General features: G+C 46.0%; 2 protein-coding genes across 2 annotated transcripts; both read right to left on the bottom strand.

Moving 5' to 3' along the window:
• Positions 1-3,412: 3,412 nt before the first annotated feature.
• Positions 3,413-7,640, bottom strand: LOC125552631 (surfeit locus protein 1-like). The gene is made up of 6 exons (XM_048716250.1): positions 7,428-7,640; positions 7,231-7,334; positions 6,890-7,134; positions 5,778-5,955; positions 4,993-5,276; positions 3,413-3,770 (listed from the first exon to the last, which is right to left on the bottom strand). The coding sequence occupies exons 1-6, from the start codon at positions 7,561-7,563 to the stop codon at positions 3,701-3,703; spliced, it is 1,017 nt and encodes a 338-aa protein (XP_048572207.1). The 5' UTR covers positions 7,564-7,640; the 3' UTR covers positions 3,413-3,700.
• Positions 7,641-8,168: 528 nt separating this feature from the next.
• LOC125552632 (ADP-ribosylation factor-like protein 8a) lies at positions 8,169-12,670 on the bottom strand. The gene is made up of 5 exons (XM_048716251.1): positions 12,395-12,670; positions 10,987-11,068; positions 10,761-10,915; positions 8,658-8,819; positions 8,169-8,571 (listed from the first exon to the last, which is right to left on the bottom strand). The coding sequence occupies exons 1-5, from the start codon at positions 12,430-12,432 to the stop codon at positions 8,454-8,456; spliced, it is 555 nt and encodes a 184-aa protein (XP_048572208.1). The 5' UTR covers positions 12,433-12,670; the 3' UTR covers positions 8,169-8,453.
• Between the last annotated feature and the right edge of the window lie 5,528 nt (positions 12,671-18,198).

Below are 18,198 nucleotides of genomic sequence, written 5' to 3'. Positions count from 1 at the left end.
ACGGCTGTACCTGTACGAGCGGATACAGACGGCCATTTAAGCAGCAGCTGCACGACGTACCGTGCACGGCCAGCGGCCAGGGCCAGGCTACCACCATGGCAACATCACATCAACTCCTCCTCAAGGTACTACTTATACTCTACGGAGTACTACATTTTTCTCTAAAATAAAATAAGGGTGTACCCTACCATCACATCGTCACATGCATTGTTGACCTGCTTTCCCCAGACACATGGTACCACTACCACACCAGTAGGCTGGCTGTAGGGTACCAGAAAAACCATTGCCCTATTCACACCTGCCTGATTCAACAACGTCGCCGGAGGAGACGCAGAGGGAAAAGGGACACTACCAGCAGCCAAGAGATGCAGATGACAAGCAGAGAAAACAGCATGATAACCAAAACTGGAGGCCAAGAGTAGAGTAGAGGGCCATCAGGCCAACTCCACCACGCAACCCTATTCTGTCCGTCCCCGTTCGTTTGGGGTAAAAGGGACAAACGAGACGGCCCAGCACGCGGGCGCAAACGGACTTTTGTCCGCTTTGTATCCGCTTTCGACCCATCCCGGGCCCAAAGTTGCGCCGGTTTTGGGGTGAAATGGACAGCGCGCGGACGGGCGGGACGTGCGCGCTTGTCCTCCCTTGGCCCGCCTGTCGGGGGGAGAAACCAACCCCCCCCCCCCCACGCCCATTTGGCGCCATTTCCGCCAAACCCTCCCACGTCCCTCCCGCCACCCCCTCTCTCCCCCGTCCATGGCCGACGCCCCGCCGAGTTCCGGCGGTCTGGCCGTCGACCTGACCGCAAAGGTGAACAAGAAGGCGCCAAGGAAGCCGCGGTCGGAGTGCACGCCGGAGGAGATAGCCAAGTTGGACGCGGAATCGGCGAAGAGGAGGGAACGGAGAGCGGCTGTCAAGATCAATGCCGCCGCGGCCAAGTTCGCCGCCCAGCGCGAGGAGCTGGAGGCCGCGCAGCGCAAGGCCGCTGCCGACGAGAAGGAGGACCTCGTCAACAAAGCGCACGCCATCCTCATGCTTGGCATGGGCCGTCCGGCGGGGTTCCATGCAGCGGCCGTCGGCCCGGCGAGCACAGGCTCGTTGGTCGCCCGGCCTACGCACTGCCAGTCGCCGACGTCGCGCGCCGCGCCCATGTCGCCCGGCTTTCCTCCGCCCAGGCACAACAGCCAGACCCGTTTCTCGGCGTCGCCGGACGTGGGCTTGTTCGCGCCGTCCACACCACGCCCCGCGGCCGTCATCGACCTCAACGTCACGCCTGGGTCCAGTAGCGGCGGGCGGTCGTCCGTCGAGATGCAAAGAAATCAGGCGCGTGCACCGTTCACGGGCACCATGCCGGCCCCCCGCGTATTGTTTGACGGAATGCCATCCTCAACGCCGACGGTGGACGACCCCTTCTACAACCAGTACATGGAGGACGTGATCTTCCAGGGTGGGCATGGCCGTGCCTACGACCCCGAGGAGACCCAAAGTCAGGATGGCCGCGCCCAGTACGTGCCTGATGAGGAGGCCGACGCCCGTGCTGACTACGACCATGGTGATTCGTGGCATGAAGACGACGACATCTATGTCGAAGGTGAAGATGAAGATGAAGCCAATGATGTTGATATTAGTGACGCTCCATTGTTCATAGACGAGCTCACCCAAAGAGCGGAAGCACAAAAGAAGCGGAAGAGCATTCACACCGGTTCATATACACAAGACGAGGACAAGTTGATTTGTCAATGTTGGATGGAGATTAGCCAAGATCCAAGGACCGGCACGCAACAAAAGGGCATTGTTTTTTGGACAAGAGTCCACAAAACATTCCATGAAAGGAAGATGTTTGAGCCCTACCAAATTGCAAGCAACAGTGGCAGCGGTTCGATTCAAAAAAGATGGTTGTTCATCCAACAAGAATGCAACAAGTATTGTGCCGCATTTGAGAGCGTTGAAGCACGGCCCGTGAGTGGTCTCGGCGTTGGGGACATGGTATGCTCTTCTCTTTCTAGCCCTTTCCTTGCTACGACCATGATACTTCGGCCGTGTATATGTTTGCATGTTCACTTGTTGTTGATCATGTGGTGTAGGCATTTCAATCTTTGGAGGCATTCAAGGCCCGACACAATGACAAGCCATTCACTCTTACGCATTGTTGGACGCTCATCAACAATTGCCCTAAGTTCAAGGATCAATACCGTGAACTTCAAAGGAAGAGAGGCAAGAAAACGGTCAAGTTCGCCGGAGGTGGGGATGGCGAGGCATTGAAGAGGCCGAGGGGCAAGACCAACTCCAAGGTGGACGACATACGTGACGCCTCAACCATGGCCTTGCATGAGACTTTGCATGGCATGATGTCACATAAGGATGTGAGGGACGAGAAGAAGCGGCAAAGCAAGGACGAGCAAATGAAGCAATACCTAGACCTCCAAAGACAGAAGCTTGAGATGGAGGAGGCGGCCAAGAAGAGGAAGATAGACATGGAGGAGGCGGCCCGGCAAAGGCAGCTCGACATGGAAGAGGCCGCCCGGCAAAGGCAGCTCGACATCGAGGCCGACAACGTCAAGGCCAGGCAGAGGCAGCTCGACATCGAGGCCACCAATGCCGCCACCAAAGCGAAGGAGGTGGCCCTTGCGATCATGAGCGTGGACTTGTCGAAGATGAGCGACACAGCGAGGGCCTGGTTCGAGGCCAAGCAGAAGGAGATGGTCGACGCCGAAGGCCTGAACTAGGTCGTCCGATCGTCGTGGCCGTTCTTTTTGGAGGCTGGCATGGGTGCCGCCCGCCCGCTGGGCCGCTGACAGTGTGCCGGCGAAAAAACATTCACTTTGAAGGCCGGCTGTGTTGCCGGCCGCTGGCTGTGTTGCCGGCGAGGACAACTATTCATTTTGAAGGCTGGCTGTGTTGCCGGCGATGGTCGTGTAGGCCGCTGGCTTTGTTACCGGCGTGATGAACTGGAGTCGTGAACTGGGGCTTGGCATTTGAAACGTCCCTTTTTTTAAAATAGACGCGGACAGAATGGGGCAAAAGAATGCATCCGCGCGGTGGGCGCACGATCATCACATCTCAGGACAGGCCCGGACACGATCTCAAATCCCTATTCAAAGGGACAAAAATAGAATAAAAGGAACGTTCGTTTGGGGTCGCGCGATGAGTTGGCCTGAGGCTCTCAAGAGCTGTGCTGTGTTTGAACATGGATTCGGCAAAGCACTGCAGAAGTTCTGACGCGAGAGCGCCATCAGAAGGGGATTGATTCCCCATAGGGACAGGACAAACCCTGTTCGCTTTGCTGCTCAGATGACCTCGGAGCAGCCGTCTTGGTGGTAAGTGCTGGCGGTGGTGGCGGAAAATGACTTTTGTCGTTTAAAGTTATAAATGGGCCAACCCAGCACATCAATGTCTCTGCCAACAGTCGCCGATAAAACAATTCAGAAAACATTCTACGAGGAACTGGAATAGTTAGCAATGTCTTCTTCCTTTCCCTGGATGGTAGGATAACAAAACTTGTGCAGCTCTGTAATTCTCCGAGCCCAGTCAGCTGAGCGATGCCCGATCGATATCAAATGCAAAACAACGGTTTAATGAATCGTTGCCAGAGGTTACAGATGCAACGCTTGCACGCTCCTTCTGAAGCAGCATGAACTTGAGCTTCGTAAAATAGGTACACGTTGGAGGAAAGGCTTTATTGGGCTTCCGTCCTGCACTCCTGCTATAGCCTCACCTTCTTTGCCTTTATCCTCTTTGCGGCCATGTAAGTCACAGCAGCAGAAAGAGTGTACCTGGTAATAGCAAAAGATAAAGTGGTCACTAGACAGCCACCATCAACGGCATAACTAAGAAGTGTGAATGGCAATGGGAACCTAAGGGGTTTCAAGAATGTAACACTGTATGCTATTCTCTGATTTCTTCAACACATTCTTTTCCTACAGTAATTCCATTTGGTAGATGTATCCTATTCCCTCTGTTCCTAAATATAAGTCCATTTAGAGATTCCAATACGGACTACATACGGAGCAAAATGAGTGAATCCGCACTCTAAAATATGTCTATGTGCATCCGCATGTAGTTTGTATTGAAATCTCTAAAAGGGCTTATATTTAAAAACGGAGGGAGTATAAGCCTTTTTTTAGAGATTCCAATATGGACTACATACCAATCCAGAGGTGATTTACAGCCCCAACCAAGTACCTTTTTCATCTGTCTTTTTATCAGCCTCTTTCACATCTAAAGTTTCACCAAGGTCCTGGTGATCCAGTATATTTTAGAATTACGGGACACTCTAAAATATGTCTATATACATCCACATGTAGTCCGTATTGAAATCTCTAAAAGGGCTTATATTTAGAAACAGAGGGAGTAGATCCTACAAAATGTTAGATCATGATAGAACATCCCATAATTTCGTAAGTTCGCACACCAGCATTATGCTATGGCTGCAAGTACCACACGCAACAACTCCAAAGACGGTTACTGGATGCATGATACAAGGTAGATTCATCCAAGCAATATGGCAAAGATACCAACTCATCATTCGAGTACTACTGTACTAGAGGTGCATAGCTTACTAATAATCTTTCCCCCCCTGCTATGGATAAGCAATTAATTCAGAGAAGAAAAGAAAACCGAGTTTTGCATGTTCAGCACATATGTGCTTAGACCATGGTTTTCGAGTCAATGAGTCGTTCTGGGTATGGTACTGAACTGTCAAACTATCATGGTATGGTACTGAACTGTCAAACTCAAGTCATCAGATAATAACAGCAATTTGATTTGTAGCTGCAATAAACCTCAAAGCAATTGTGTATGTCGGATACAGCCAGAAACTGCCCTCTGATTTTCTATGAAAAGCACAATACTTCTAGGTTCTAGTGACAGCAGCCCAAAGATATAACTGACACAAAATGGTATAATACAATATCCCTGATTAGATGACACATGAAAATACTATTATATATTCTGTATACCAACTGGAGACAAGGTTGATGAATTGGGGGCACTTACCATGTAAAGGTGTATTTCAGATGGTCATCTGGCATCACTGAGTGATGAATCAAAGCATTGGCATCTTTTGGAAGAGGATAAGGATTACTTGCAGAGATGTCTTCATTCATATCTTCTATATAGACAGTGTTCTCAGGGAGGCCACATGCACGTGCAATCATGGGAACATCCACGTAAAACCACTGGCCATTACTGGGTTCATTAGGTGGAACAAATATGCTGGGCTTCTCACTTCCTCGGATTACTCCAATAACTCTTACAGGAGGCTTTACAGGTTTTTCAATCTGTACAAAGTAAGATGCGTCAATTTTGTGTCTGCCAAGTAAAGGGTATAGTTACATCGTATAAGATAATGATGATATAAATAAATGAAATTCCTAAATATATAAAATAAGATACTCCCTCCGATCCAAAATAAGTGTCGCAGTTTTGAACTAAGGTTAGTTCAACCTTAGTTCAAAACTGCGACACTTATTATGATCGGAAGGAGTAATGAATACCATGGTGGTTTTTATATGTGTACAAGCGTGGCAGCATGTATTGACTCAAAACCGACATAAGACCCAACAACCAGCTCACTTAGCAACCATTAATAACTGCATTTGTGAGATTAAAAGCAGGTTAAGTTAACAATTATACATAGAAGTTATCCTTTAATGGGCTGCAACACTGTCATCATTTAGAGAGTTCAAGAACCATCACACTCAGAAAATATCAACAATATGTAGCCTGATCAGATGAGCAAACTATTGATATGCATACGTTTGGTTGGGGCTGTAAATCACCTCTGGAGAAGATTCAGGCTTCTTAGACCAAAATTTCCACCAAGTACCTCTTTCATCTGTCTTTTTATCAGCTTCGTTCACATCTAAAGTTTCACCAAGGTCCTGGTGATCCTGCATGTTTTTATCACGCCAAGCACGAGGAATCCACCCTCTATTCACAAGGATGGGTGACTGCAAACTGACAAAACATTTCTTAGAAACAAAAAGTTTTAGATAAAATGGGAAGTGGTGAGAGGTTTATTTCTATGGTCAACACATTCAGCATAAGATCAATTAATTCTTATTTTCTGTGACCATGATTTGCGAGACAAAGCCCAACCAGTCTGAGGTAATGAGATTGCAGCTTGATCGCTCAAAACTCTGCAGGCACTGAACCTAGCATGGATATAGGTAGATATATTTGGCAGAAGCGGACGCTCAAGTGAAGGCTGCTTTAGTATTTTGAAATACAGTTTAACAACTAGGGTTGGTCCTTTAATAGACTCGTGTATAGCCTTCTTATTAATAATTAGTAAATGGGTTATCCACAATATGTGGAAGTATAGGAACTTTCATACAGAATTGCTTTCGTCGTCTAGTCTTTTACTTTTTTGCTCTCCTTTTGAAACTAGAGGTCCTTTCCTCATGGATTACTAATTAAGTGACAAAAACTTGTTCAGGAGAGCAGCTAGGAGGAGTTACACGACAAATATGTAATGCTTCACTTCTAGGCAACAAAACTCCAAATATGCAGAACCCAATATATACATAGCGGTTAATTTCACTATTTAGTTCATTCTTTCTCGCTGATTTTATCTTTTCCCAAAGATAACATGTGCAGGGGTACAAAAAGAAGTCAATTTAGAACAAAGAAGCATGAAAACTACTGACAACTAGAGTTCAGGTTGTGTTTTTATTCCTTGATGTGTTTGATACCTTGTATTGTGGAAGGATATGATAGGCATAATAGTAATCAGATTCTAAACCTGGCTATGGTAAAACTGGAAATGGCTTTTTGTTCAAGTGGAAGTGTAGAACTGAATTAAGACGTCAGCTCAAAGGAAATGAATAATGTGAAATGGAAACTAGAGTTTAATTGCAACAGCACAATGCTGCCTCAAACAATAATTTACCTGCCAGGCTCAGTCGACCGAGGTATCAACGGAGTGATCACATAATACCCATTTTCGGTCACACCGGAGATGCTCCGGGAGCGAGGCCCGAGGAAGACCGACTTCTCCGTGTCGAAATCGCCCTCACACACGATCTTCCGGAACTCCAGCACAGCCGGATCACGCGAGACAGCAGAGGAGACGGTCTCGTTCCACGCCACGGGCTCCATCTCCAGCCTCCGCGTCCTGTACTCCAGCATCTCTACCTAGGATGGCGCAGGAAACGGCAGAGTGAGGATTTCCAGGGCTGAGCATGCGCCGTACGGCCAGACTAAGGAGGGGGTGCGTGAGCGCGATGTGACCTTCTCCTGCCGCCGGAAGAGCTGCCATGTGCCGAGGCCGAGGGTGATGGCGCCGGGGGCGAAGAGGAAGAGCTTCGACCACGCGCCCGCCTCCTTCCCTGCTCCTGCGCGAGGAAACAAATCTGGTTAGAATGCGGCGGCGGCTTGACTTCGAAGATGCTCTGCAGGACATTTCGCGAGGCGGCAAGGGCGGAGACCTGGGGGCGGCGGGGCGGCGGCGGGCGGAAGTGGTGGCTGGGGCGCGTGGGAAGTGGAGGGCCGGGAGGGGAAGAGGCGGTGGCCGCCGCTGCCGCGCAGCCGGAGGCCGAGGGTTTTGGAGAGCGACGCCGCCATGTTTTGCCTCTGCGAACGATTTGGGGGTGAACCGAGGAGAGGACTCGCCCGTCTGGGCTTCCGGTTCAGAACTCGGGATGACCCGAGGCGACAACTTTCCTTTTCCTTTCACAACGAAATTTCCCTTTCTCTTCAAATTTGGAAGACGTGTGATTCATATGTTTTTCTAAAAAAAATACTGGGACAGATATCCACATTTTATATACGAAAGTTAAAAATCCTCAGAGCAGGCGAAAAGAAACTATATTATGTATTCATAATAATGTAAAAAAGCACATTTAAATGATGGGAAAAGGTCAGCATCATGTCACGTACAAAAAAACATCTTTTGTGGCAATAAAAAATGATGCATTAGGACATGTTTGAGTGCTTAGAAAAGCGAGCACCAAAATTTGTGTTTCACAACACAAAATGTTTTATACAAAAAAAACTGCAAGCATGCAAGGACTCGAAAATTTACATGTATGATTTTTCAGAATTTTCTGACACTTGAAGTATTTATCTTGAATTTGGAGAAATTGGAGGAGCCCATGTTTGGTGCAATAAGTGCCTAGTATCGTTCAATCGCCCGCAGAATTCAGCATTTCATCAGATTGACTGGTAAATGCACAAAACCATGCAGAGATTCAAATTCACCAAGCAAGTATGCAACATCTAAAGACTTCTGTAAGTTGTATAGGCTTTTTTTTGTAGCAGCCCAACAGAGCACACGCGTCCAAATGCCAGATGCAGTCAACCAACAGATTGCTAAAACAGGTTACACAATTATCAATTATGAACACATAACCTTCCTGATTAAGACCTCTCACATAATTTACAGCCCCAATGCTAAGTAACATGCAAAAAACAGAGAGAGAATCTGCAGCACTTCAAACGCAACAAATCTTGGATCAGTTCTTCTTCTTTGAGTGCTTCACGAGCCAGTCGATGACGGAATCAATGTTGGTTGAGTTCTTGCATGATATCATGAAGCAGGCCACTTCTCGATCAGTCATTGCCTTCAGACCCCTGAAACGTAGCATATGGTTCGTCAAATAGGGTATCGATTGATGAGTAATTTGCATCAGTCCATAGTAGCTTCTGTGTGTGCTTACATCAATTCTGTGAAACTTTGCTTGGGGAAAGCTTCAGGCTTGTCGATTTTGTTGCCAATGACCAGTAATGGGATACCGGTCAAAGATGGCTTGCTCAGAAGGTCATGGAGCTCACTTTTGGCAATAGCCATGTTCTCCCGATCTGCTGCATCAACAACATACCTGCAGATGCAATTGTTTAAAAAATCATCAGCAATACAGAGAACTTTTTTCTTGTAGTTTGTTAAAGCCTCCAACAGAAAATACTGATCAAGCGTACATAAAAAACCCGATCCAGTTGCTATGCAGCTGGCTATCATAATATATATAGCCGTCAAGTGGGAATGAATCAGAATAGTAGACCTTCCAGCTTGCACAGCCTTCAGCATATAGATATGCTAGGCAAATACAATAATCAGGAAAAACAAACAAGGAATCCTAGATCCAGTCTAAGTGAAAGGACTAATTAGTAATCACAGTCACAAGTCAAACCCACACTTATCCTTGCCATAAAGAGAATTATGACAACGAAAGTAGAGTACAAGATTCTTATAGCAAGTGCTTAGACTAGATAACTGAGGAAAAACGAATTTACACTGATACCATAACATCTGTGCCCCAAGGTACCCAAACTAATCAGGATACACTTTATTGGGAGTGAATGCCAATACAATGTCAAATGAAATTATTTAAGTTCTAGGATTTCTACCAGTTCAATTCACCAAATATATTAGTAGATAAATTTAATATAATTCAGCAGTGCATTTATCTGTATTGACGTACGTTACACGGATCCAGCAGGAAACTGACGTATCAGGGGTTAGATACGCCCAGATACGAGAATTTGTCTGGATACCCGCCGAAATGTATCCCATACGTATCCCCTGTTTTTTCTTTTCTAAATCCAAAAAATTAAACTAAATTGGACATTGGTGGGATACCCCACAATACTTGTCGGACACGAAAAAAACGGGAAAACCCTAACCCATGTGTCCATCCATACCTGCGATCCCCTCTCCCCTTTTCTCGTCTCATACCTCCCAACCTGGGCTTCGAGCCGCCGCCGCCGCACCCTCCCCTTAACTGCCACTCACCGCACAGGAGAAGGAGATACCCAGCCGCCAGCCCACCGCACCAGAGGAGAGACCCAGCCTGCATTGCTCCGTCATTCCCATCCCTAGATCTGAGCGCCACCACAGCAACCTCCCTGCCCAGATTAGAGCACCACCATCCGGCGACTACCTCTGAGCGCAGCCGCCGTGATCCCTCCCCGCATCTTAGTGCCTCCACCCCTACTCCCTCCCCCTGACCTGAGCAACACTCGTATGAGGAAGGAGGAGGACAGCATACATTGCTCCCTCCCCCTAACTGGCACCGCACTTGAGAAGGGAAGACTAGCAGCCACTACTCCAGCATTCCACTCACCAAATCTGAATGACATTTTCTTAGCCATGGTGAGTTTGAGATTTTACCCTATGTGCCCTTGCTTGTAAAAAATTATCTTCTCATTGTCTACTGTTGCGTGTGCCTCACACTATTTTAGGATGTGCTGGCAAATGATCTAAGCAACAGGCCTTTGTGGAATCATGTAGACATTATGGAGGCAGATGCATGGGGTGGAGGGAATGTCTGATTCAGATGTATTGTAAGTATTGTACACAAGAATATAGAGATAGCTACAACAGAGTTCAAGCACATTTGCTCAAGATATCCAAGAAGGGGATCAGATCATGCCCATATGTGACTGATCCTACTCTTCGGCAGCTTCAAATTGAAGTTGCAGTGGCTGGAGAAAACTAGAATCATATTTATGGTGCATTTTCCATGGTCCTATCACCTTATTAGTATTCCTAAACTGTCATATATATTCATATAATAATAATTTCCTATATATTATATTATATATATACAAACATATCCCCATATCTGTGTTTTTGAAAAACTGACAAATCATAGCATCTGTACCCGTATCGCCGTATCTGGACAATATAGGTGTTAACCAATGCGTATAATTATTAATTAATCATACAACGAAACGAACAAAATGTGAAAAAAAAGGCATGTGCAACAACTAACAGCAAAGAAGTTATGCAGATTCATAAAATAGACAGTAAAGGAACATACACAATTGCAGAAACAGCACGGCAGTATCTCTCCCACATGCTCCGGAATCTTGGCTGGCCTCCAAGATCCCATAATTTTATAGTGACATTTCCTTTGGTTACCTTTCTCATATTGAATCCTACTGTGGGAATCATGTCTTCGCTAAAACCTCCTGTCTGCAGAATACGCCGTTGATGGTAAATCAGCACAACTCCAGGAAATGAATAGTGACAAGCATGAAACTTACAGCAATAACATTCACAAGCGAAGTTTTCCCAGCATTTTGGAGCCCAATCAATGAAAGCTCCATTTCTTGCTTGAAAAAGAGGCTGTAGACACAAAAAAAGGTAAATACTTGAATCAAGCTCCAATGAAGAAAATATGAGTAACTAATTACGTCTGTGCATTTATTTTCTTGGTACACAAGTCAAAACTGTGCTCTGCCACTTAATGATGGCATGTGCAAGGGATCCTTTTGAGCCCAAGCCCCTTGTTTATATATGTGTAAGAAGCAAAGCCTACATGGCTGGTAGGTAGAAATGAAACAAATCATAGCATACAGCCCACTGGCATCTCATTTTCATTCCAATGATTAGATTCCAAGAGAAGCATTACTGACGAGAAGCATTACTGACCTTGGGCTAATTCTACTATGAAAAATTTAATGGTATGCATTGACAAACTATCACAAACTAAACATTTAAGGAAGTTTATTATCACGAGGATGAACATTACGTGGTATGCGTGGTAGCCCTATCTTAGTCAACATAACGACATAACGAGTAGAATTTACTACTCCCTCTGTCCCATAATATAAGAGCGTTTTTTGACACTACACTAGTGTTAAAAACGCTCTTATATTATGGGACGGAGGGAGTACGCGTCAGTTACAGGTGGAACCAGATTTCTTACGAGTTCATTGAGCAGAACAGGCAAGTTCATTAATTAATGCACATTGGAAATGGCTTTTTTTCTCTCTTGACAAGATAAGAGTCCATAAGAAAGCAGGATAACAAAAAATATTGACCATAGCTATCATGAGAAAATGCCGTACGACTTCTCGCCCTAGGCGATGTTAGCAGGGGATAAATTGACCCCATCACAAAAATGATAAGAACGAATTTCGTGTCCCTTCATCTCTCCTATCGATAGGCAGGCATGCACAATTAAATACTTCGATCGACATGTTCAATCAATAATGTGATCGCCATTTGTAGTCGATGGCGAGAAGTTCCGCCATACAAAGATACCACAAAGCACGCCGCGAAGCCACAGGACTCCATAATCTGAACTTGGCTCACGTAAAATAACCAGAAGGACCAACTTTCCTTATGATTACCGGCACTATTGGATGAGAAAAACAAATAACACCATGCTGCTGCTAACCAGCGTCACCTTCATACAGGTCAAAGCTTCCTGTCAAGTGCCAACCATCAAAAACAACTTCCTACGAAATATACGGCAGCACGAACATCGCTCAACCTGCCCCAGCAAGCATCCGATCCAGCGAGCAACCGAGGCATGCTAATCCTAGACCGACCCAGAATTCCCAGATCTCCCGCACGCGGACCCCCGCGCCCGTCCCGCAATGCGCAGCGCGTCGCACTCGAGAATCTGAACCCGCCCACCGAGGGCATACGCTTGTGGAACCATACCTGCGGAGCCAGTTGAGGAAGGCCTCCCAGAAACCCATGGCGGCCGCGCGCGGCGTGCTCCCTCTCCTCCGCGAAGAGGAAGGGCTGGACGGTCGCGCGGAGGGGAGGCGATGGCGGGAGGGCGAGGGCGGGTTGCGAGGCGGAGGAGGATTCGGTGGTGCGGGTGGCCGCGCTTACTTTATTTGGAGGCGCGGATGGATGGGGCGGAGCGACAGGGAGGCCGGAGGAGGAAGAAGAGAGGGGAAAGAGCAGGGTATTATTGGCGTCCACCAATCATCAGGCATCCCGTGGCCGGGTGGGGTTGGGTTGGGTTGGTGCCTTGTTTTTCTTTTATTTTTTTGATAATGTTATTTGGAGAAAGAATTGGTTTATCTACATCCTTTGTAAACGGAGTTTCACCTCCGAATAGGACTGTTGTTAGTTAGGACTCCTTCTCTGAGCGGTGACTAAGCAACAGTTTACTGTTTTGCTTTGCCGTGGCAAATGAATTTATGGAGTGCCGCGTCAAGGTTCAAGGAAGAGCACATGTAAACGAAAGTGCCTTTCTGCTCCCGAGCTCATTTGAGCTCGGTGAACAGTAAAATTGAAAAAAAATTCAAAAAATTCTAAATTTTTTTGGGAGAAACATTGACAAAAGTTCTAAGTGCTTGCAAAAATTCATCATGAAATCACATTCCTGTAAAGCGTGACAAAAAAACAAATTCAGTGCTCCAAAATGCTTTTGAAAGTAGCCTTTTCAGAGTACTGATTTTGTTTTTTTTGCCACGCCTTCTAGAAATGTGATTTCATGGTGAATTTTTGCAAGCACTTAGAACTTTTGTCAATGTTTCTTCCAAAAAAATTTGGATTTTTTTTTATTTTTTTTATTTAGTTTTGATTTTACTGTTCACCCGAGCTCATTTGAGCTCGGGTGCAGAAACTCCGCTTCCACATGTAAAGTGTAATCCATGTATATAAGCTCTCTTCTATCTTAATTTTAGCTTGTTGTTCTTCATGTCTACACAAGTATTGTTATCTTCGTCCTGTTCCTGTGCACTATTGCCCCCTCGTCTCCCTCTAACCATCTCTACGGCCTTCACCTTTTTGTCCTTAAGTTTGTCACCAATGCACCTCCATCAATCTTCGACAACTCGATCAACATGGCTCGTCTTCACGTTCTCCTAATCAATTATGTTGTCGACTTGTCTCCTCCACTTCTCACAGTGATTTGCCAGCCGGCCTACGAAGATGCCAGTCTGCCCCACCCACCATGATGCGACAACGCTCTCTCGCCGCTTCATACTACCCTACTCAGTTGTTGATCCGACACCCCCTATTAGCCATATGTCTAGGTTTGAGGAATTTCAAACCTATCATCGCAACAGAGATGTTGGTGATAGCAAAAATGGTGTTGTCGATGAAAGAGCTCATAAAAACTCGTGGAGAGTAAGAAGCAAAATCAAGGGGGTGATTCATGAAAAAACAGCAATGAAGGAAGAAGAATGGCATGATATGGTAGGTGATGATTTTGGTTTCCAGTGTGTAGGCTAATAGTTGTAGTACAAATTTTGTAGGTACGGACAAACAAGGTGGTGTAACATTGGAAAATAAGCAATCTTAGCTCGCCACGTGGTGCAACATAAAGTGAGCGGGTGAGAGCACGGGAAGAGCTCATCAGGAGAGAACACAAGTGGGTCTATGATGTTTCCCGGGAGTTACGCTGAATTTACTCTAAATGAAATTCATACTAGAATGAGTTTTGAATGAAGATTCAAATTACATATCGTTCTCACATTGTATTTCTCTCAAGGATATTGTTACACTAAATTGCTCGTTGATATGTTTGACGGCCTTTTTTCTACTTTAATTTTTCTAAAAAGTACATCTCCACTCGCAACATAGTTGTCATGGTTGTACACTGCCCCGGCTAGTACAAGTGCTACCACTAGCATTTTTTTATGAGAAAACTTCTGATCTATTCATCTTCAATCATGGCAGTACAACAAACATCATAAATAATAAAAATTACATCCAGATCCGTAGATCACCTAGTGACGACTACGAGCACTGAAGCGAGCCGAAGGCGCGCCGTCATTATTGCCCCTCCCTTGTCGGAGCCAGCCAAAACTTGTTGTAGTAGACAGTCGAGAAGTCGTCATGCTAAGGCCCCATAGAACCAGCGCAGCAGGACAGCAACCGCCACCGATGAAGAGTAGCGTAGATCGGAAGGATCCAACCTGAAAACACATGAACGTAGACGAGCTACAACGCCGCCGATGGCAGTACAACGAACACCAGAAATAATAAAAATTACATCCAGATCTGTAGACCACCTAGCGACGACTATGAGCACTGAAGCGAGACAAAGGCGCGCCGCCATCATTGCCCCTCCCTTGTCGGAGCCGGCCAAAACTTGTTGTAGTAGACAGTCGAGAAGTCGTCGTGCTAAGGCCACATGGGACCAGCGCAGCAGGACAGCAACCGCCGCCGATGAAGAGTAGCGTAGATCGGAAGAATCCAACCCGAAAACACATGAACATAGACGAGCTATGACCAGATCTGAGCAAATCCACCAAGGACAGATCCGCCAGAGACACACCTCCACACGCCCACCGATGATACTAGACACACCATCAAGACAGGGGCTAGGCGAGGAAACCTTATTCATTTTCAGGGAGCCGCCGTCGTCTCGTCTTTCTAAACAGGACATAAACCATAACAAAACGTAAAGAAACAACCGAAAACAGAGCCCTCCCGCCGCCAAGGGCCAAGATCCACTGCGCCGCCATGGCCGTAAGGCCACCGGAGACGAGGCGGACGGCGCCGGCGGGAGGCAGGGAACCCTAGACTTCTTTTCTTGGGGAGAAGGTGGCGTGTTGTATAATTTCCGTTACTACCACTAGCATTGTCTTTGATGAATGGCATGACACTAATGTTGGCTTGGTACATTATTATTTTTATTTCATTGGCATCAGCAAACAATTCCATTTTATTTGATTTCAATTTTATAATGATTGAAAAATATGCACACAAATCACCAAAATGATTGTACGTCAGTGCAACTGGCATCACGTGCGAAGCTTGGTTTTGTCTTTGACGAATGGTGCAACATTAAATGTTGCCTTGATGCATTTTTTACATTATTTTCTAAGGTTTACTAATAAACTTGTTTGGATTTATTTTGTTTCGTACTGAATTACTAGAAAATATGCATGCACAGAAGAACCGTGAAAAAAGGGAAGATAAAAGGATACCAGTAAATCAGCCACGTGGCGCCCCGCTTGTCCGGCGCACGCTCGAGCCTCGAGGGGTGCTCCCCGCATGTCAAAGCTAGAGGGTGACCCCCACCAAGTTTCTAACATGTACCTAGCTTTTGGATTTGAGATATTTCACCACTAATGAGATCCAAACTCGCCCATCCCATTGCAAGCTTAAATCCATGCGAGGGAAAGTGTGATTCGAAACTAGATCCAAGATTCAACCGAGCCAATTTTTGATACCGTTTAAGTTATCCATCAAGTTTTGTTACTCTTTGAGTTGCGAGGACTCATACAAGGTTGGAGTCACCGAAAACAGCCAAGCTTGTAGATTTTCCTTGAGAAGTTAGTGAATGAGGAAGGTCACCTCAAGATTCACCATTAGTGATTAGCCTTAGAATTAGCGGACAAATCTCAATAAGAAAAGGTCTAGGTCTTTGTGGCCAATAGGGTCTTCGGTTCAGGGCTCTCCAACAAATAGGTGACCCCTCCCCCCTACACACGCAAAGGGTCTTAACCATAGGGCATAACCTCGTCTTCTTCGTGCTCCCATCTCGTTAATTCTGCCACGTGTCTTCCTTACTTGTCTTTTATTTTGTTACTAGATGACTCATTGCGCCCTTGGCACAAAGACCAATTGTAGCCACATAACGAAGCAAACTATAAACAAAATGTTTTACGAATGGTCCGCAAAGAGTGGTTGGTTCCCTAAATGGTTATGAATGAACAAAAAGAAGCAAAGCAAAGCTTAAAAGGTGAGCAAGCTGTTAAAAAGAAGTTCTTAAGGAACCATCTGAAAGTATGAAGTTAACCTATGCGATGGTAGGCTGGTTTTTGCATGTCGGGAAGATAAGGACCGAACGACCACAACCCCACCTAACCATGAGTCGGGTAGGCAGCAAGGAGCGAAACCGATTTCAGGGGAACAACCAGGCAGTTCTGAAAGGAGCAAACGTACCTCATCCACTTGTCAAGACACTGACTCCAAACTGGGTACGTCACCATCTGGCCCATGGGTGGGATAGGCGGTCAGGATCCCGATAGGATGCGCCCCGCCACAAATGGACATGCCAGCACATGTAGAGCGACAACAACGGGCAATGAGATTCCAGAGGCATTGGATCATTCTTTAATCTGCACACAACCGCACCGAGTGGAAACCAAACGAAGTTGCACGCCGTTGAGTTAGCTCCACCATGGCATAGGCTAAAGTCACTAGACCATCACCGATGCAGACCACTACCCTAACGAACTGCGCTCCTGCTCCTACCTGGCACGCGTGGATGAAAAAGCCCGACACGGGGTAAACAACACTGCTAGAGCCTTTTTTCCATCGGTGCACCTGTGGAGCCGAGTGATCAAAGCCTACGACATGATCAAGGGATAGTTCTTGGTACCATGCCCCGCAATTTTCCGAACAAGGTCGAGGAACTTATATGGGTGATTTTCTACTTTGGCTTGACATGCAAAGACCTGGAGAAGCATCACATCAGAAAGGCAGGCCGATGGGTAATGGACCAGGAACGACGGTTGCACAATATGAGTTGGTCAGACTATTTTAAAGGGTGAGTCGTAAGAAGGTCATGCAAGAAGCTAGCCCTGCTTGCCTGATGGCCACCCGTGGGTACATAACCTTCATGGAGTACCTTGTTGCCCTGGAAGAGGATGCCAAAGAAAATGCCCATTCCATGAGCATAGCGCACGTGCATGCTCAATGGGTGACGGACCTCATTGTCATCGTCGAAGTTGAGGCAGTATTTGGCCTTGTTGGCAATTGAGAGGGCTTGATGAGGGCAACATTTCTTCGTCAACTCCATGAAGAAGATGAGGCGAAGAAGATTCAAGAGAGATGGGTCTTCATTCGCTTTAGCTGGCTTTATTTCCAATATATTGTTTTGAACAAGATATATGAATAAACATTCAATTCCCCAATGCATGGACAAGATTGTTGCTACTTGTGATAGGCGTTAGGAATTCCCTAAAGAGGAAGGGTGAAATAATATAGTAGCAGAAAGTATTTCCCTTAGTAAAGAATCAAGGTTTATCGAACCAATAGGAGGTTCACACAAACAAAGGTCATCAGTACCTACACACACAAAACAGATACTTGCACCCAACGCGGGCAAGAGGTTGTCAATCCCCTTGTACTCGTTAATTACAAGGACTAATTCTGATAATGGTGGATATGTAAATTTCAAAAGTAAATAAAAGTAAAAAAATTGCAGTAAGGTAATTAGGGTCTTAATAACATAGCCTTCAAATATATCAATCTTTATGTCTCGACCATTTCGAGACTCCTCGTCATGTCCATGATCACATCCGGGGACTCCGAACTACCTTCGGTACATCAAAACACATAAACTCATAACACCGATCGTCATCGAATGTTAAGCGTGCGGACCCTACGGGTTCGAGAACTATGTAGACATGACCGAGACTCATCTCCAGTCAATAACCAATAGCGGAACCTGGATGCTCATATTGGTTCCTACATATTCTACGAAGATCTTTATCGGTCAAACCGCATAACAACATACGTTGTTCCCTTTGTCATCGGTATGTTACTTG

The sequence above is a fragment of the Triticum urartu genome, chromosome 4 (genome assembly GCF_003073215.2).
Source record: "Triticum urartu cultivar G1812 chromosome 4, Tu2.1, whole genome shotgun sequence".
In the NCBI taxonomy this organism is placed as follows: domain Eukaryota; kingdom Viridiplantae; phylum Streptophyta; class Magnoliopsida; order Poales; family Poaceae; genus Triticum; species Triticum urartu.
This window is presented reverse-complemented; position numbering and strand designations above follow the sequence as displayed.